The 21,808-nt window shown below is 40.8% G+C and overlaps 2 protein-coding genes across 3 annotated transcripts; both read right to left on the reverse strand.

The window, feature by feature from the left end:
* Positions 1-121: 121 nt before the first annotated feature.
* On the reverse strand, positions 122-6,572 carry phyhd1 (phytanoyl-CoA dioxygenase domain containing 1). Of its 2 annotated transcripts, none has more exons than XM_079524372.1 (11): positions 6,417-6,572; positions 5,191-5,349; positions 2,924-2,999; positions 2,785-2,832; positions 2,626-2,681; positions 2,477-2,539; positions 2,063-2,084; positions 1,626-1,754; positions 1,209-1,325; positions 587-713; positions 122-444 (listed from the first exon to the last, which is right to left on the reverse strand). In XM_079524372.1, exons 1-11 carry the CDS (start codon positions 6,447-6,449, stop codon positions 396-398), a joined length of 879 nt encoding a protein of 292 aa, XP_079380498.1. In that variant the 5' UTR covers positions 6,450-6,572; the 3' UTR covers positions 122-395. The 2 variants fall into 2 exon arrangements, with proteins under 2 accessions (XP_079380498.1, XP_079380499.1); XM_079524373.1 differs by lacking the exon at positions 6,417-6,572 and adding an exon at positions 5,517-5,570.
* Positions 6,573-8,478: 1,906 nt separating this feature from the next.
* Positions 8,479-20,541, reverse strand: lrrc8aa (leucine rich repeat containing 8 VRAC subunit Aa). Its single transcript, XM_079524719.1, has 3 exons — positions 20,278-20,541; positions 13,028-15,155; positions 8,479-11,184 (listed from the first exon to the last, which is right to left on the reverse strand). Exons 2-3 carry the CDS (start codon positions 15,143-15,145, stop codon positions 10,909-10,911), a joined length of 2,394 nt encoding a protein of 797 aa, XP_079380845.1. The 5' UTR covers positions 15,146-15,155; positions 20,278-20,541; the 3' UTR covers positions 8,479-10,908.
* Between the last annotated feature and the right edge of the window lie 1,267 nt (positions 20,542-21,808).

Genomic DNA, 21,808 nt, shown 5'->3' on the forward strand with positions numbered 1-21,808 from the left:
AAACATTCAAATTGATCAGGAATGTAAATTAGCGTTAATTAGTACGTCCATTCCTAGTGTTGACTCAGGATGTTTGTAGTGTTCTGTTAAAGGGTGTGTACGTGATTTATTTTTGTTAAAATGTTAAAGCTCTATATTCCAACGCTATAGAGTGTTTGTTCAGTAACAGGGGTTTCCCTGTCTCTCCAGCTCTTTAGTAAACAGAAAATTTCAGGTCAGGATACCAATTTTACCAATGTATCCGATTGAACACTTATTTTAACAAAGAAATATCACTTACACGCCTTTTAAAAACTGTCAAGGCTGAACGTTTGGCGGGGGACAATACGGTTCCATCTTCAGAAAAGAGAAGATCGCGATTATATCCCAGAACTAGTAGAAAATGCGAAACATCTTCATTTAGTGTAGAGCGCTGGAAAAGGAAGGTCCTCTGTGGGCTGCAACCTTTGAAGACCAAATCATTTCATTCATTATTAATTAGTTAAGAGTTGGAACTGCAAATGAACATAAATCCCACAAATATACCCATTGTGATTAATCTGTAAATGCATGATTCAACAGTATAAAAATGTGCGCTGTTCCTCACCAGTTGTCAGGGCTCCACTGGGTGTTCTGGGACTCCATGAGGTGGAACGTGTAGACATGGCGAGAATCTTCAGAGGTGTTCTGAGCACTGCGATGCACTACCTGACCATCGATCAGCACCACCCCACCTGAACACACAAATCCTATTTATATCTCACATGGTTCACCAAACTTTTAACCTGGCATCCAATCCATGTGTTAACGACCAAATATCAGATAAGAGATTAATGAGATAAATGAATCCCACAAAATACCTATTTTGATCCAAACATAAATAATTGAAAACAATAAAATAGCAGATCTGCAATTTTTCAACAATGAGTCAATGACGTTTATTTGGTAGAGAAATGAGGTTGAAGAACGGGCTCCTGCACATCTCGTGTGTGTGTGTGTGTATATATACACTACACACATTAGATGTGTGTGTGTGTGTGTGTGTATATATATACACACACACACACGTTTTATCCCGCAATTTTGTAACCCAGATTGGCAGAATTTCAAGTCTAGTCTCTAATAAAACCACATTTAAGTTACAAATACTTCTCTATGCAGCATACTTTATGCACAATAACTAGAACATTCTTTAGCCTTAAGGTTAGGAAATGAATAACCTCACTTACCTTTTTTTACAGGAGCGGCAATGAACTTCTCCTCATCATAGGTCTGTTCTTTGCCAGTAAAGTCTGTCAGGGGATAGGTTCCTTTTGGAGTCCGTACCATTCGCCGAGAGACGCCAACTGGGGAAAGGAGAGCAAGTTGTTATATAATAATGTTTATTTCCCCAAAATATATAAATTAAAAAAATCACACCCGTGTGAAGTGAGGGGCGCTCTTATCATCATACATCATCATACAACATCTCATTCCGGCCAATCACAATTTGCGTCCTCACTTAACACTCAAAACTAGTCATAGGAAACGGTAGAAAAACAATATTTGTGTTTACACACATTTTTTAAGGCCTCCTACACCCAGCTTTTGGCTACCGGCGTCCACAAACAAAAAAGCAATCCGTTTTATTCTGATTTTAAGCTTACTATCTTGTGATCCTGGGATGAACCAGAGGCAGCCGTTGTTAAGAGTGGCATCCTCTAAGGCGATCCACAGGCCCAGCACTCTGCCCAGTGGCTCTGTATACAGGAAGGTGGCGTCTTGGTGCGGAGTCACTAGGAAACAGAGCGCAACCTGTTACCTACCAATTAATTATATTCTGGTTTTCCTGCTATCCATTTTCAACCTGATGTCACTATTTTGTCATCATAGGCGAAGGTTTTAAATAATAATACAATTCTTAAATAAAGAAATATCTGGTCTAAAGTATAAGAACACAACACGTCACAAAGAGACATGATGTATAAGGTTGAAAATCTGCTATTTTCATGCAAACTGTCCTACGATGGTGTATAAAAGTAGGGTGACTGTGACATCAAGGTTATAATTGGTTTTATTTTGTTTATCATGGCTGTTTGCTTACCCTCCCCACCAATCCCTGGTTGCTGAAAAGGGAGGAAGAAAAGAAAGTGAACATTGTCTTCAATGTTGTGGTGCATAATAAGCTGAGATGGCATAATTTAGAGACAGTGTTATGCTGCGTTCATATAATCAGTGATGGGCTACAAAACTGCCAAAGAGTGGTCATTTCTGCAGTCTCCATTGAAGTGTTGCCCAAGCCACACTGACTGCATACATTCTGGGTAGGGTTAAATAGCACGGGGAACTTAACGGCAACAATGAGGTTTTTCCCATTCATTGTGAGTGTTGGCGCGTAGAACAAATAACGTAGCCTGTTGCGTTGTCACTGCTAGTGTGAATGCAGCATTAACACCATTAAACGTTTCTCTGAGGTGAGAGAATGAATGAGGTTAGAAAATAATGACACATGCATTACCTTAAAAATGTACATGCTTTGCAATATCACAGGGCTTTTAAGACTCAGCTTCTTAGCGATACCCTATAGGAGAGTGTTTACATTCCATATCAGTGAATGAATATACAGAATATCAATTGCTATTGTGATAAAGCTGACAGCTAACTCACCTGAATGTGAGGTGAATGCGTAACCTTTTTGAACACATGCTCATGGGCATGGAGAGCTACAGGTAACAAAAAAAGCATTATGCTATATTTTTATTGTCATTTCAGTTACGTAAAATATCTTTATTCCACAAAATAGCAAACATTCTGTGATAAACTCACCGTGTCCAACTTTATTCAGGGACTTTTGTTTTGGAACGATGAATTCTCCTATAAGTTAAGCGATGATTTTTCCATTACATTTTATATCTGGCCTTAATTTAAAGAAACTGTGGAAGAATCGTAATAGGCTTGTGCTCACCTTTTTCACCAAAAACTCCTTTCTCAAAGAAAAAACGGATCTTATCTCCACTGGTAATGAAATAGTCAGCATTTCCCTGCAGGACAGATAGTTTATGTATTATGTACCCGATACATCAACGCAACACAGAGATAAGACGTAGGCAGACTGATAAGACTTGGCACAGGAATATAGTACTATAGGACAGTTAAGGTCAGGCAGTGACTAATGCATTCAAGAATATCACATGTGAGGGACGAGCTATTATATGAATCACAGCATGGCTGCTGTGATTCAGTCTTCTTTTTAAAAAAAAATTATCCCACGATTTTGCAACCCATTTTTTTCACCCAGTGTCAATTATCTAATGTAATCCTGGGCGCTACACTTCCTCTGCCAACCTGGGGGCGGGGGGGGCAGCGGACTGACCTCATGCTGCCTTCTATGCATGAGGAGTCCAAGCTACTTCTTTTTACTTGACAGGGGAGAGTTTCCTAGTCCCGATGTAGCGCACAGAAGGAACACGTTATTCCAATCGCCATCAGGCGCCCCGGATGGCCAAGCGGAGGTAGTTTAGAGACCAGGATTACTGCATGTTTTTTGTGTGGGAACCTACCCTAGGGCCCTTTTTGAAACTAGCTCCTCGCCACTGAGCGTAGATATATAAATAATAGAGACGGCACTGGGATTCCCCTCCCATCCAGTGCCGTCTCTATGATTTATATATGTATGCTCAAAGTGTAGGGCGAGTGGCAAGGAGCTAGTTTCAAAAAGGGGGTAAGGGACACAGGGAGAACATGCAAACTCCACACAGAAAGGCCCTTTCGCCAACCCCGCCTCGGGTATGGGCACTGATGACGCGGAGGAGGGAACACGCCTCCAGCATCCCCAGCGTCCTCAGCGGGAATAGAACCCAGGACCTTCTAGCTGTGAGGCTAGAAAAATTGGAAATACTCAAGTAACAATTCCTCAAAATTGTTCTTTAAGTACATGTACTTTGTTACTTTCCACCACTACATACAACCAGATGGAAATACTAGCAGTAGTATAAAGCCATGGGGACACACTGGTCAACTAATTAGGGTTTAAAGCTGCAATTCTATTTGAATTAATACAATTTCTTGTTAACCAATCTGTATAGAGCGTCGAAGTCCAGCCCCCTCTCAGAACGACGAGGGCACCAGAAGATTATTTTCCATACATTTTTCCATAGACGTTTCAAAAAAGACCTTTAAAGCCTCGGACAAAACCAACTCAGATGATGACAATTCATGACAATAAACACAATTCTTTGGGTCGGACAAATAATTAAATAAAAATAAAGTGTTGTACACTGCCCCTTCTTTTTTTTGTTCACCCCAAAAAAATGTGTTCATTGTCATGATTTGTCATCATCCGAGTTGGCTTTGTCTGAGGCTTAAAGGTCTTTAAATAAATACTTTCTGAAACATCTATGGGAAAATGTATGGGAAATTCTCTTCCGGTGCCCTGGAAGCGGGCGGGACTGCGACGCTCTATAGTAGAGTATGTTAATAGTACTATATTAGTCTGAGATGTCTCAATGGAAGAGAAGTTAGTCCCCGGTGTCGTGTAGAACCCTTACTGGTTGACCAGAGCAGTACTACTGGTCAAGTGAGGATTGTCTCTTGAATGAGCGGTAGAAATGTGTCTCTCAGACCCTTGTTCAAACCCCGGGTATAGGCCATTAAAGTTATGGACTGCAGCTTTAAGAAATGATGATTTGCATTAGGCTACTGAGTACAACATGGCAGTCTTACCTGCATCTTTTAAGTGCATATACATGAAAGGATGGAGAAAAAGAGTTACAATAAAGTAACAAGTCTAGTAATCACCAGCGGACTCGTACTGTAAGCAGTGGTTTTCAACCAGTCGTCCGGTGACCACCAGGGGTCCTCAAAGGTCCCCAGCTAAATGATGGAGTTGGCATCCAAATGGACCCTTATAGATATCTCTTGATCTCTCTTGAGAGATCTATAAGGGAGTTCAATTATTGTTTAACATCTGCATTACTTAATTTACAAGAAGTCTACAAAATGTATGAGAAGAATTGTTATTTTGATCAACGTTTGCCTGCAGTTATCTCTCCTACCAACATCAATACAGCTTGGAAATGTGGACATATTCTTTAGTTTTGGGTCTGCAAGGCTAAATGTCATCAAATGGTGGTCTGTGTGCATGGCTCAAATGCAGAATAAATAATGGGCCATGGCATGATATGAAAAGGGTTGAAAACCATGCACTGGTAATATAGATACAGCATAGTTTACCTGTGACTTGAGTTGCTCCTCCTGATCCGTGGAGAATGTGATCCGACAGTGTTCTGGTACATCCATCTGGTCCACTATCTCTACCATCCTCTGCTTCAGTTCATCACACTCATCTGAGGTCAGGAGGCCCTCCAGGACCACATAGCCGTCCTCCTCCCACTGTTGTGATGATGACAGATAAAGCCTTTCACAAACACTAACAGTGTGATGATGAGGAAGGCCAATGCAGTAGCTAGGCTACCTAACCCGAAATGACAGTATGTTCTAGGACTAAATAAACTTCGATACAAATTATTATATGACTTAAGTTACATCATCATACATACTTTCTAATGTATGTAGGCTAGTTATTATTGAATTGATCTGCTATCCCGTCCCCGTCCCCAACACATCAGTCACACACACAAACATGCGCGCGCACAGCCGCACACACACACACACGCACGCGCGCGCGCGGAAGGAAATTGTTTAATTTAACTCGGGCTCAGCCCTCGTCCGCTATGTCCGTGACCTCCCATCGCTGTAGCTCGGAACTGATTGATTGATTGATTGATTGAAGAATGTATTAACAGTTTGCAGAATTAAAGTACATTTCAAGCACAAACTCAATACAAAGGCTGTTAACTGTGAGTGGACGACCCAATTAAGCATTACACTTGTTTCCAATAGGGTCCACCATGTTCAAATCATCAAAACATTTAGAGACGTACAAATAGACACTTCTATAGACAGAACAGGAATTCAGCATAAAGGAGGTAAAAAGGGAAAAGAAACATATACAGTGAGGGGAAAAAAGGGGTGGGCGGTGGGGGGGATTCACGTTCAGCTCCGTTAATTTGTTTGTTTTCCTTGGAGGAGCTGCGTTGGGTCCCCAAGTTGGCCGTGGCCATACCTTGAGTTGGCTGTGTGGCCGCGACCGTCTCTAGTGTTGTCCTTGCGTTCGTGTTTGAGGGATTCCGATTAAAACTGACGTTTTATCGACTAATTGATTTACGTTTTAATTGACGAACAAACAAATGCGAAATGCCGCATACAAATTAATCACATAAGGCAATAATTAATGGCATTATGGGCCTTGCCCTTTTAATTTGTCAAAAGGAATGGATAATCATACAACACAAGCACACCACAAAAAAAGCACGAGAGCTTATATTGCGGTCCTTTGAGTTCACTATACTTGCATAATGAATTTAATAATGCAACAAACTGTCTCCATTGTGTTATACCTTTTGCACGTCCCGATCCGTCATGAAATCCATGCTGTTGCTGTGTAGAGTAGCCTACGGTTACTGACTGTAGGCCTACTGTAGTAGGCTAGTAGCATGTAAGAGAAAAGTAACAGAGAAGTGAGAGTTCTCATCCGGGAAACATCTACCATGTGATGAAAGTGTCCAGACGCGACTAATAGGATTTTGTACTTTAACCCTTTCGTTAACTGCTGAGCAAATCCTCTGGTCACGTGGTTTTTTTTTCAGAGATAATTATTCCCTCGCGCACGGTTCGTGCGTGCACGCGCATACAATAGAGGGTATGCGTGTGACATCATCATCAAACCCGGAAGTTATGCAGGAATGCCTAATGAGTGGCAAAAAACTACTTTCTGGCCTTGACAGCCCAAACACCAAACAGAAAAGTCCTATCTGATTGCATTAAACAACATTAAACAATGTTAAACTCACTTTTCCTGTTGCTTTGCCACTCGATTTGCCACTCGATGTGCCATTCACTTTAAGCATGCGCATACTCTCTATTACAAATACTTAATATTGTCGCGTCTGAAAAGGTTGAGAACAAACTGAGGGCTCTGCAGGGGCAAGGAAATCCAGTTTGTTTGGAGTTCTAATTAAAGTCAGTCAGGAATACAAACTCAGAAATAGACTTTAATGTTTTAGTGTTTGCTTTATTATCACTTGTCATAATGGTAGAAAAGTCAGGGCAGAACATTTGTTAGTCAAAGCGCAATTATCCCATTTTTTTTATTTGACTCTGGGATATCACAATCATCATAACAATCTATGTATGAAGCCTTTTGGCAACAATAAAGGCTCCATCACACCGTGATAGACAATAATTTCATTCACTCAGCTCCGTTTTTCTTTCTATTCAGCCAAATTAAATCCATATTCAGCCACACAAATGTTTATTGATTATGGAGGTCTTGTATTACTGGGTAGATGAATAGCATTCATTTGGTATATACTGTACAATGTGTATAAATAAGCTATGCCTTAATAGCCCCCCTGCAATGATGGAAAGGACATGTAGTATAGCCTATAAAGGAAAGTTGAATAAAATTGATTTGTTTCTTAATCATTGACATATCTACATTTATACAGCGAGTACAATCATGTCCTTGCAGAAGTGTAATAATTACAATAAAACTTAAACTAGATATCTGAAATTTATATTTTGTAATTTTGGCAGTTTGAGAATAACACGATTTTGGATATTGACCCAAAAGTCAAAATATTTGATGACTGTCAAGAAATATGCTTTTTAGTTTTTACCCCCACAACCACATTAAAGGTATATTCAGTGATTTGACTTAATCTAAATATCACTTATTTTTTCTTTTTTTCTGGATAATCCTCCCTACTATAGAGTGTGCTGACCATATAAGGAGTTCCTCCCTGTCCCCAGTGAGCCCCTGGGGTAAAAAAACCCTAGTTTCAGTTTTGGTGGCGGGTGGCAAAGCCTTCATCCAATCAGGACGAGAGGGGCCTTCCTCCAATCATGATCGAGTGGGGGCGGGCCTTGGTGCACATGCTGTTGGCCTGTTGCACTTCCCCCCACTGTAGAGTGTGCATGTGCACATTTTGTTACCGGGGAGGACTGGGTGGTTTTCCAAATCACTCAAATCACGGAATGCTCCTTTAACCCTGGTGTCCCTATTTCGGACATGTCATTATTAGGCAAACTTTTTTTAAATTTTAGAATTATTTTTGAAAATGGGGCTAAAGTCGTTAACCATTCGTTCATGATTATTTCTAGCGTTACACAATACCCCAGACTATGGGATGAGGAGGGTAAACACAATAGATAGATTGTCAGGTGTTAGTTCAGTTGTGTAATCACGTGTACTTTGGATATGTCCACTCATCACCTAGGCAACAGCTGAACTTACAGCTGTGCGTTGACCCATGTGTTAGAACAAACTGTGAAATCCTGCTGCAATAACATTCATTCAAAACATGCTTTAAACTGCATACATCTGACTGTTTCCGAGTTTGTGTTAACATAAAAACAAACAGAACAAGATAAAACCTTTAACAAGCATTTTTTTGGGGGGGGGGGGTAGTGAATGACCAATGGCATTCAGGTGTAGGCTGCTGATAGAGGTTACATAAAGTGATAAAATGTGCGTGAGCTGCATTTAATCTAACACTACTTAAAGTGCTGGCAAAGTGCTATACTGCAGTGTTTCCCAAACAATGGGCCAGGACATGACTAAATATATATATTTTCTCTTCTCTTTTTTTTTACATTTCCTGCATTTTTCAATTCAAATACAAAAACCAATAATTATATTATTTAAAACAAAAACTTGTAAGAAATTGTGAAAATAGCAGATATACAAGCATACATGTCTGGGACCCTGTAGATCGGCTATTTTGACTATATTAAACAGGGCTTAAGTTCATAACTTGTTAAGGCTTAACTTCATAATGTATTCTGTAAGTTTGGGTCCCAGGGACGCCAAATTTCTCTTTTGGATCTCAAGCTAAAACGTTTGGGAAACACTGCTATTCCGTGTGGGGGGTATTGTCTATGACAACGTCACCAAAGGCATTTTCTTCCAAGTCAGTACTTCCCGGTTTGAATGCTGTGAATTTAAACAGCCGTCTCAAGGCCCTCGCCCATTTCCTTCATGCGGGAATGAGGTGCATGGGGATAGTGGTTCCATGAGGATCTCATTCAAAATGCCTGGTGTTTGCTGTCTAAATGGCTAATGGCTGTATTACTAGGCTCTAAATATCAGCAAAAATATAAACGAAACAAAATTCATGACCAAAGCATCCCCAACATTCAAGACCCAGCTGTTATGGGGGAAACAAAACAAGTTGAACGTACACTTTTCTTTTCAGTGCTCACATCGTGATAAAAGGTTACTTAGAATATGACCAAATCTGAACAAAATCATGTGAGATTCAGTGCTAATTAAGGCTGCATGACACAGAAGTGTTCATATCAACAATTACTTTCTTTTCCTTGAATCTCCTGAGATTAATTTCTATGGCACTAGCAAATTTTATATTGTAATTATATTGAGGGACTGGGTCAGCATCTGTTTGTAATGTTCCGTTAAAAATAATAATAATAATTTTGAGCTACTCCACTATACCTTTCTGTCTGACAAACAAAACGCCAATGACTCGACCAGCGAGCTAAGGCTTTTTATTTTATTTTTTTCTGGACTCATCTATTCCTCCATTCTGGGAGCACAGCTCCCAATTACTGAGTTGGCAACATTCCCTTATTAAACATAAGAAGACTCCTTTCAGGACAGGAAGGACTGTATTGAAAGAGCAGGTGGGAGCACATCGCCGGTAACCCTTAGAAGGGCATTTGGATGTAGCCAAGGCCTCCGAGTAATAAAATTCATTTTGAACAAAGGTGCAATTGTCTCATGTTAGAGAAATGTCCCTTAACTCGCTTAGAAAATAACATTAAAATAAAACCGCTGGTAAGAATAACAGCTCGTGCCGTACCACCGGTATACATGAAACAAAGCTGCTGATGTGAGCTATACATTTTATAGAGCATAAAAAAACAAGTCGTGAATGTGATGTTTGTGATCATTAACAGGATATACAGCTTGTAAAAGGTAAGGCCATATTAGTCATAAGAGTTGCCTGGCTGGAGTTCACATACTCCACGTACTCCAAACGATGCTATTAAATCCAAGGTATTAACAATAAAAACGGTTTCAAGCAAATAGAGCACATTGCTGAATGTTGAATATCATGAAATCTTATCACACTCTTTAGGTGAATATTTTTTTTCTCCCAATATGGCCAAAAGCTGAGGTTGTTCATTAATTATTATTATTTATTATTATTGTACGTGTCCTGTCTCTTCTTGCTTTTCTTGAATGAATAAACAGTGCTGGTAAATATCCAGTTTACTTGGAGTTCAACGGAGGGTGATGAATGATGAAAGGTGATCTAGGTCAGGAGCCATTAACACCAGTATTCATCCACATTAGTGACCACTGGTGTTGCCGTGGACATCCTTGGCAGCTAGTGAAGAAACTTGTGTGTTGCATTTATAGAGTGGTTCGTCCACTAGGAGGCGCCACAAGGGCAAAAGTCCTATGTAGTGTCATGATTCAGTCAGTACCTAGTACCAGCACAAGAAAAATACCATGGTTCTTTCCAGCTTGTTGTTCTCTTGTGATCGTAACTACAATCAAGCTTGTATACAAGGTTTGCATATCTTTTAATTTAAGGAAAGGAGAGTGGCACAAAACTGTCCCGGTCGTCTGTTGAGGCTTCAACATGATCTGTGGTTATGGGTCCAGACAAGAGAGACCTGAGACACCAACCAAAAAAAGCCCAATTTATGCTTCAGCAAACAAGTGTCATGTCTCACGTCACTCAACAAAGATGATATTGTGTTGACACGATACGACCAACATGGCTGCTGTACGAACTGCCTTTACCTCTTTCATTTTGTTACAATCTCTCGGTGTCTCGCAAATACCTCACGTTTTACAGCTCAGGCCTGCTCTTTGTCAGCTCTCCATAGCTGCTCTTTGACTTCAGATGGTAGTGTGTTGAAGAGATCCTCTTCCACCACCAGACTGCTCCTCTTCAACAGTCGACACTCACCCAGCTCCACTGGGAGGCACTCCAGGCGATTACCCCTCAGCTCCAACTGGGTCAGACCGGTTAGTTCCCCAAATCGAGATGGCAAAGTCTGCAGACAGTTGTTTCCCAGATTCAGAGTGCGCAGCTTCTTGCACTGGAACAGCTCCGGAGGCAAGGACTCGATCTGATGAGGGATAGAAGAAATAGAATTGACAATTTGACATTTGGCATTTTATCGAGTAGCATGTACACATCTTTCTGGCCGTCTGTCTACCCATCTATCCTTCCATCATATAATCCGAATATTAAAGTACAAACTAATAATCAATCATACAATATTTCCTGTCTCGATGGTACACAACTGCATGGAGTTGATCAAATCAAATATCTTGGTCTCTGGCTTGACTCATGTCCATCATTAAAATGTCATATAGTCAGACAGACATATTAACTGCTTCACATTTACAGTAAGAAACTTGTTCAACAACTCACACTACCAATTGTTGATTATGCTGATGTTTAAAACATTTTCAGGCCATAGACTGAGGGTTAAGTAAGATAGGCAGGCCCAAATAAAGGTATATTGTGAACGTGGAAAAAGATCAGTAGACCCTACGTCCATTCAAGATTTTACCAAATGGAAAATGTCTCACAAGATACAACCTGATCAAAAGAGTGTAAATATTTCAGAAATACTAACCACAGTTATATACTCCAAACTCTTTCATGTCACCCACACCCACAATTTATAAGAATAGTTTGGTGAAAAGAACCATAAAGGCTGATAGAAAAATAAAAATAGACAACAAAGTTTTTGCATCATGAGCCAGCAACGAGATATGTGCCTTCCAAACAAATGAAGAGATGGTATAAAAGATTACAAGTCCATAAAGTTGCAGTTGGCATTGTTTTGCTTTGTTTTGGAAGAACATTAAGTCCAGTTCATTGCGATCCAGGATAACATCAGGTCCTATTTAACCACTTAAGCCTCATATACTAGCCCGGTTAACCGCTCCCCCCTTGAAATCACATTGAATGGAATGAAATGTTTTCAAGGGCTACCATATACTTTCGTGCATGACGAAAAACAAAGAAGCTGATCTACAAGCTCACAAAGTACCAACGGCAGTGGAGTAATGTGGTTAACCAATAAACCCTTTTTATACTTAGTTGCCCGGGGTCCCCCAGAGTTCTACAATAGGTCCGCTTGTATTACACTACATCAAATCTCCGAATATAGCCGAGTCATACATGATACATCAGCTTTATTTTGTTGTTGCTTTTTTTTGCTTTTTTAAAATTGTGAAATGTGGTTAAATTAATGCTTGCCTGGTGGACACAACTTTCACAAATTACACAACTCGTTTGGGCCGATAATGTGCTAATGGGTAGAGAGGACTCGAGTGAAAAAGACATTAAAACACAGAACTCACCAGAATGGTCCCTATAAATAGAGGTATTTTCAGCTGCATACTGACCTCATGGAGTGTATTCTCAGTGTGCAGCCACACAAATAGCCAAAGTAAAACAATAATAGCATCCTTTTACTCAGACCACATGATCCAATAAGCAATTTTAAATTAAAAACAGAGTGCATTAAGTAGAACATTGTGTAAGTGCTTTTAATTAATCGGCGGTGCACAAAGCATGCAACTTCCATCTTCTTCACAGCCAGACAGACAGACACTTGTGCAGGAAGAGGAAGGTTACATTGTTTTACTTTAACCCTAGCGTGCTGCGTGCCTATTTTTGGGAAATTTGTATTTTCAATTGTTTTCAAAAAAGCAAAGAAAAAAAGCAAAGCTACAAGCTCACTTTGTGTGTTGGTTATTTTAGTTATTCTTTGTACGACAAATAGGACTATAGGGCTAAAGTGTTAGAAATGCCTGCCCTGACCTATAATGTCTGATCTATTCAAGCATGTAAAACAGAGAGAAAATGAAAGACACTGTGTGAATTCAGGTATAATTAAACCTCTCCTAAAAGAATACACAGACATTTTCAAAGAAGAAAATAAGCGTTCATACCCTATTGGCTGTCACAGCAAAGTACTGCAGGTTCTGGAGGAAGCCCACATCAGCGTGAATGCTGGTCAGGTTGTTGTGACTCAGGTCTAAGAAACGCAGCTTGCGGCAGAAGAACAGCTGGCTGGGGATCTTCTCGATCTTATTTCTGTTCAGGTACAGCCGTTCCATATTGGTCAGGGTGCCTATCTGAATTGGGATATAGGCAATCTGGTTATACCACAGCTTCAGGCATACTAGGCGGTGCAGGTGCTGGAAGCTGATGATCTCCTCTATTGTCTTCAGATTGTTATCCTTAAGGTCAATCTCCTGAAGATTGTGCAGACTAAATATGGAGTGTGGGATGCGTTCAAGGTCACAGCGGAGCAATTCCAGCTCGGTTAGGTTGACCATCTTTTTCAGGCTGTTGAGTACCATCAGCTTGGTGCCCTCATTATTAATGGAAAGCTTCTGGAGGTGAACGCCCACATCGGTCACCACCTGAGGAAGCTTGGTTAGGTTGCTCTTCAGGCGAAGAACTTTGAGCCTTTTGAGCTCCCGGAGCCCATCGATGACGATGAAGCGGTTGTTGTCTGCACTCAGGTTCCCAGTCAGGTGCAGCTCGCTGAGGTTCTTAAGACTGTAGATCCAAAGAGGGATTTCCTTGATGTCAGTAAACTTGATATGAAGGGACTTGAGGTTCTCCCTCAGAAAGGCGAGAGCTGGAGCCTCGATTTTGGCCGGTGTGTGATAGAGCCACATCTCTCTCAGGCTGGCCAGCTGAGCTATGATAGGGGGAATGGTAACATCAGGGATGAGCTCCAGTTTTAGCACCTCCAGCTCTATTAGATCAAATACTGTGTCTGGAATCCCACTGAGCATGAACAGATGTAGCTCCAGCTTTTCCTGAGAGTTCTTTGTAATGCGCTGCCTGAGCTTGTCCAGTGTCCATTCATTGTTCAGGTTCAGCTGCCTCAGCTTGTTCTCGCTCACCTCAGACAGAAACACAGCAAATCGCTTCGAGTAGAGCGGGTCGTACTGGTCGATCATGTGCATCATGAAGGCAAAGTCGTTCTTCACGTCAGGGATGTCGCTGTAGTTGCTCTCCTCACGAATCGAATCAAAGGAGTACCGCTTAAGGGAGCGACTGACCATCCAGCACAGAGTGTACATGCAGATAATTCCATAAACTACCACTAAGCTAATGTAGAAACAGGCCAGAATTTTGAATAGTGTAGCTAAGGGGTGAGCACAGTGGTACATGGCGTATCCCGTCAGCTTCTCAATGTCCACTTTGCAGACCACACTGAATTTTATAAAGCGTACATAGTAGGCTGTGTAGCAAATTATCAATATAAATTTGATTACTTTGATGATGGTCTGACGTATGTAGAGGCGATAGACTATGTCACCTTCCTCAACATGGACCCTAAACTTCTTCACCTTCTCGAAAAGGGCCTTGGCTTGTTCTCCTTCCTTCTTGTCTAGAACCCCGGTTTCAGAGCGATCTACAATTCCTTGTTCAATTCTAGACTTGGTTCTTTGGAGCATAGGTACACTTGCCTCCACGTCCTCACTGATAAATGAGGTCTTCTTTTCCACAGAACCGTTCATTTTCCCCAAAGGCTTAGGGTCACTCTCCTCCACCACCGTCTCAGACAAAGCCCTCGTAGTCCATGGAGAGTCAAAGCATTTGAGGAGGATGGAGACAAAGTGCTCTAGTTTAGAACTCGTCCTTGGGAACTTGAACCAGAAGTTGCTGCAAGCCAGGAAGATGAGAGTGTGTAAGAGCACGAGATAAGGGAAGTATTTGGCAAACCAATGTAGTTTGTTCTCATAACAGACTGCGTCGACGTAGTTATACTGGTGGCGGTCGAGCTGGTACTGGATCCCTCTGGGTACTTCTGGGGCATACGGGATGGTTACATTGGCGATGGGAATGGTCTCACATTCCCCGTTGACCACCCACTTGCAAGGCAAGCAGATCATCTTGTCCTGCGAGACCTGCAGTGTGCCACCAAACACGGCGATCATCAACATGACAACGGAGAGGTAGTCGGTGAAAACGTCCCACCATGGTTTCAGGATGCGGTACGCCGGCTGCGTGTCAGCAAAGTACCGGAGCTCTGTGATGGGAATCATGATGGTTTATCTGTAAAAATAAATAGACAGAATAGCATTAGTTTTACAGTCACATTAATACTATAGTCTACTATCCTATTTTGTCACGTTTACAACATTACTATTTGACCCATTGATTAATATAACTTGTCATATAACTTGTCAACACTTCCCAGGCTCTGCATCTGCATGTCATGTTTGTTCTGGAATCCTGTTCAGTCACCCTGATGAAGGCATTGTTGACGCAACACGTACTGAATGTGCATTTTGTATTCTTGCTATGCATTAGCCAAACTATAAAGGAGTTTTAACTTTTCCACAATAGTCCCATTCAATCTCCTCAAAATATGACCTCTATTGATGTTGGACACTTAATGTATTTTTTTCTAGCGCCACCATTAGGGCACAATGGCAAATTGTGAGTTGTTAAATTAACCCAAACTATTTGAGCGACCCCGTGACCTTTTACTCAATTTAATGAGTAAAAGGGACAAGCATTGGCCTTTTGGTGAAGTTGTAAACAACACATAGTTAATGATATAATTCTACACGAGTAAACCAATTATTCAGTAACGAAATTTGTATCCGATAGATTTTCTATTAATCAGATAATCGAGGCAAATTCACTCACCCCTAAAATGTATTGCGCAATTCCAATGCTTAAACTCAACACTACACTACAGGTGTAACAAAAAGTGGGGGAAATTCTTAGCTCCACCAAACTACAAAGACAATTATCTTGTTTATCTCATATTCAAGAAAAAAATAGAGAAAGAAATTAAGTATTAGAGCATGCATCTAATGATTTGGTGACAGTATTATATCACCTGGTATTATCTTGACAGCCTAGTGTTCAGCAAATTAATTATTACCATAAACGTATATTAAAACCACTCTACCACGAATCTAGACTGGATAGAAACACATACATCAAAAAGAGACATTTTAGGACTACATAGTTCAAACCATTACACGCTGATCTGATTTAGAGACTAAGGAGCCGTTCATACTGAGGGTCCGACGTCCCAATAACCCGACACCCATTAATCCGACTACCCAATATTCCGACCATAGAGCCCCAGACTAATCCTATCCCCAAACCCTAACCGCACGTGGAAGTCACTATAACCAGTCTTTTCTTTTTTTTTTTACAAAGTTTGTGTGAACTCTGTCATCCACTTGACGAACTATATTCGTATAGTTATAGTGCTTTAGTGTGAATGGCCCTTTAGCTGGGTGTCAGTGTCAGTCACACAACAAGAATAGCAAACGACAAGCTCACAGCTCAGCTGGACGTGGTGTAGTGTGAGCTTGTAGATCGGCTATCTTCATTGCACAATATGGCGTGCACAGTGCAACCAAACGTAATCAAGCTTAGGATTGTCAGAGGAGGGAGGAAAGTCATTTAATTTGACTGTAAACTCTGCTATGCGTCAGGGACATCCAGACATCCTGTATGTCGACAGACCATTGTGGCTTGGAGAATGCCGAGCAAGCTGGATATGAAGGACCACAGAGCCATGTCAGCATGCATGCTCATGCCGACATGCACGCACACAGGCTTATAGTTAAACATTAAGCCTGTTTCATATTTAGATTGAGGATATACACTTATACAGTATACTAAGAAAAGTAAGTAAGTCACAACTTCAGATTTTACCGCCATAAAGTCAAATCTAAAGTTTTAACAGAATCTATTACACTATGAGGCAGTACAAGAATGAATGAATGGGCTGAGGGGTTGGCTAAACATAAGGAAGTCGTTAGTGAACAAAGACGTGCAACTTGAACTTTGGCATTAAAATGACAAGCACAACATTGAGGAGTAAGCAAGTAACCAAAAAACTTCTCCAAAGTCTCCTCGACATCCACCGGGAGCATAATTATGTTCACGAGGTTCTTTGTTCCCCGCTTACCCAACCTTAACTGGGGAACATAGAACCAAGGGAACATAGGCATGACCCCCCATTCACCTTGCTAACCCTCACTGCCATTTTTATTGGCAGGAAAAGGATCAAAGGGTATCCGATACAACATGGATGGATTAATCAAAAAAGACTTAACAGAAAGCCACACTATCTCCATCTTTAATATATTCTAGAATCTAGCTCACAGCCATATTTCAACCTTATTTCAGATTTACAGACACTATTTCAAACCAAATACTAAATTGATACCATCTCCACGTGATAAAAGGCTTTACACCAAAGCCTGTACTGAAATGCATGCAGTTAGTGTTGCATGACTTAATGTGTCAGAAACTGTTCATAAGTTATTTACTGCTGTACAGAGTGACTCAAACAGCCACTGCGGCACCTCTCCTTGTGACAGTGATCATAACAGGTGATATTTGAACACAAGGTGAATTTAAAGAGACAGACTAAATATTCCCTCTTGACGCTGACAATAGCCTATCCTATATGTTTTATTTAAGGCCGACACATTATGTGATAATTCAAATTAGCTTTCATCCTTGCCCTAGCAATCTCTCCCACCAAACAGAATGTGTTCCTAGTACTAAGTTGGGATGGATGTACCAAGTGATGATTCAAAGTAGTGCAATGCTTTAATATTTCAAGCAAAGCGGTAGTGGCGTAGCGCGTCAGCTGACAGGACTGTGCAATGTGCAGTAAATTAATATCACTGAATCAGGGAGCTAGTTTAAAGACAAAGACAGCCTATTCGGTTGAAAGCCTTTTGCCCTAACACCACAGAATGCAGCTAAACCATAGTCTGATAGATTCACAACAAACACCAAAAAAACCTTCTCAGAATAGCACTCAAAATTGTATCAGGTGTGATATGGTATTTATTTACTGTATGGAGAACAGAACTTAACTCAAACTGTAAGCTACTAAGGGCATCTCGGTCCGACTACAGTCACTACACTCTCAACACGGTGCACTCCCAGACCCAGTCCACCATCACAACACGTCCCGATTTATTTTTATCAGACAGCCACCAGATAGACTGTAACCTGATCGGTCTCACTGCACCACAGTGAAGGAACAGGGATTCCTCAAATTAAAATGGGATGCACAGCAATTTCATTACTGGCAAGTGGCATCCCAGGCTTGATAGCAGACTTGTCCAAAGCTCTCACTTATCTTAACAGAGATCTGCTCTTAGCTTCCTGATTTGCTGATGGCCTTCTAGCAGAATTCACCCACATTCTTTCCCTACAGAGCTGCTTTTGTTAAGTCAATGTCTAAGCAGCCCTGACTACATGCTTATCCATGGTCCAACTCAACTTCATTCTCTAACCCGAACTCCCAGAGTAGTGGGGTATGAAGGGAATGACATGTCCCTGTCTCTGGATTTTAATTAGCACAGTTAACCCCAAACATTTCTGCGAATACTTTTGTCAAATATGCACCTATTTTCACTGAATGTTTATTCACCTATTGTGACATTGTCCAAAAAGATAGCATATATTTTTAAAGGGGTTTTTAACAGCATGTTTTAACAGCATGCCTTACTAAAGATAGGGTAAACACTAGAGAAATAGCTATTGGAAATAGCTATCGATAAACTTGAATGCCTAAACTATGCTGATAAGCATAGTTTAGCCTAAGTCAGGACTGTGTGATTTATGTTGTTTTGTTGTGTGATTTGTGTTGTATGCACTTTCTCCACGGACAGCATTTTATCTGGACTTCATGGGATCAGCTAGCCCGTCTCCGGACCCCCCGGGTTGAGCTCCTTTGGACCTACCACGTAGGGTCCGGTCTCACCGGCTTCAAGCGACATGGGATGCCATCTGATTTCCCCTGACTTAGCCCTGTGCTGCGGTGTGGGTGTCACGCTGACATATTCCAAACGAAGCATATGAACGCTATAGGAGACAACGAACCATCTGACCCCCCCCCGCGAACGGCTCAGAAGCCGTTAAGTATTTTTAATGTTTGTACGACCGTTTTGGCAGCTCTGAAATTCTCTCTTGTTGACATCCCATTGTACCGCCTCTCGGCATCTCGGTTGGCTAGCAGCGCCTCCCTACGCGCCTCGTAGGCGCAGCTAGCCAACCGAGATGTCAACAAGGAGGGACCGAAGAGAGAATTTCAGAGCTGGCAAAACGGTCGTACAAACATTAAAAATACTTAACGGCTTCTGAGCCGTTCGCGGGGGGGGGTCAGATGGTTCGTTGTCTCCTATAGCGTCCATATGCTTCGTTTGGAATATGTCAGCGTGACACCCACACCGCAGCACAGGGGTAAGTCAGGGGAAATCAGATTGCATCCCATGTCGCTTGAATCCGGTGAGAAGGAACCCTACATAAAGTCATCAAAATGTCAGAAACTTTAACGTAGGGTTCCGAAAGGAGCTAGGGATCAGCTCTCAATAAAATAGTCACACAAACTTCCATACAAAATAAGTCTCCATGATCTAGCAATCCAACAAAAATCCCTTGCATTCTAGACTAGTGTCTCTCTCTCTCTACAACCCATCAAAGCTACCATATCCATGCGAACAAGACCTGTGCTCTCGTTACAGTGGTGTGACAGACAGTGACTAAGCCATGGTGCCGCTGTGTGACTGCCTTGAGAAAGGAGATGGGGGAAAACATGAATAATGCTTTTTCACTTTCATCCAGGTTGAACTGGTTCTAGTCGCAGACACCATTTGACCATGTAGTGTCCCTCCCTCTCCCTCTCTCACACACAGCTTGTTTTTACCGGTAAAACACGATTGTACAAAGTGGGTTTACCTTTGAGGGAGAGGAGAGCACAATACAAAATATCCTCCCAATGTTACCCGATTGTATGTATTATTATTAGGACTGCCTTAGCCTATATAGTTAGATTTTTAACAGATCATGTCTCAGATCATGTCGTAACGATGGCGATTGTGTGGATAGTAGTAACATTGTATCTGATGCATAATCACTACCATGATGTAGCATTTAGCTGTAAACAATGTAATCATTGTAATGCAGGACAATGTCAGTGTAAAACGTGGTACATTCATTAATGAACAGGGTTCTCTTGTCGCTGTTTTTGAAGAGCTCTTTGTTGTATTTCCACAACAACATTCCACCACCCGGGTGACGGGGAAACGATGTCACACGCAAAACAGAAGATGAGCAATATTCTTTGTACATGCTGCGACAATGAATGCGTTATTATAAACGTTTGATATGAACCGACACCCACCTGATAGGTTACAGATTGTGTCTTTCGCCTCTTCTTCTGTCCACAACTGATTCATTTCTTAACGTTTTCCCCTCCGCCACAGAGCAATACGTCCACTCCACCACACATCCACCGAGAAGAGAAGCAGCAGGAAAAAAGCCAGAGAAGGAACTGAAGAAACAAGAAGCTCCAGTCTACCTGCTGGCTGCTGACACAGGAACCGGAACCACCTCCTCCGCTAACTGTACACACGCACTTCAAACTAAATGCTGTGCAAAAATGAAATGAAAGTCCACAGCCAGATAACTGTGAATGATGAAAAATAAACATAGGCATGATTGAAGCCTCTGACCAACACCTTTTCTCGTATTGTGCCCCTATGATTGTGCCCCATGTTGTTTCTGAAAGGCCTCCTATCTAACCAACTCCCAAAATAAGAGTAAGCAGGCAGTCTGTGCACCTTGATCTAAAATTGTCTGTTTTGTAAAAATATACAAATAAAAAAGGTAATATATAATTGAAAAATGGTAATGCAACCTATAAATGATTTGAACATGCACGGAAGGTACATCATTATCAGATAATTAGACCTAATTGTATCTTTCAAGTTCAATAGTTTAATGTTTATGCCCAAAATGATTGAATGAACAGCTTTGTAGTAATAGCCTATGTTAAATTATTCTATACTTAATTACATTTTCCAAATATTTTATTTTGTATCACTTTGGGGAAAAATAGCCCATTTTGGTGCTCACTTTTCCTTAATTCCCACTCTTCCCCTTACCAAAATAATGATATACACAGCATGGCCCTGAATGTCTGTAATATTACCTTTCATGTATTCCATGACTTGGAGTCAGATATTGTTCACTATTGTTTTATGCATTTTTATTTTTTCTCTATTGCACTTTGAGCTGCATTTCATGTCATGATTATTATTTATTATTATTATTATTATTATTATTATTATTATTATTATTATTATTATTATTATTATTATTATTATTATTATTATTATTATTATTAGGCCTATAGTTTCATATCCATTTGAAAGGTCTGGCAGAAAGTGTGTAGGCTATTTTGTAAAATATCCACGGGGGTCATATTCCCTCAATCCCTAACTTTTTTTATTATTGCAAAATGAGGCCCTATTTACCTCTGCCCTACCGGTATATTACCTCAGCCCTCTGTTTAATCATCCCAAATTAGTCCCTATGTTTGTATGTTCCCATAGCCATATGTTCCCTCTCTCATCCCAAAATAGACCCTATGTTCCCTCAGCCCTTCCCATAGCCTATGGCCCTTGCATAATGTGCTGGTCACCTGTTACAACATTTATAATGCATGTATGTGCTTGTAAGGCACTATATTAACACTTGTTATAAAGGTTTATAATCATGTATGACAACTTAAAACATAACTTCATAACACCTTATAAGTGCTGGCCTGGTCATAATGCATTATAAGCTCAGTGGAACAACTACTTTAACTTAGGCTACTATATCAGGGAAGGGTCTGATTAATCAATAATAGGATCAAAATTGATTGTTAA

The sequence above is a fragment of the Electrona antarctica genome (assembly GCF_951216825.1).
Source record: "Electrona antarctica genome assembly, chromosome: 16".
Taxonomy (NCBI): Eukaryota; Metazoa; Chordata; class Actinopteri; order Myctophiformes; family Myctophidae; genus Electrona; species Electrona antarctica.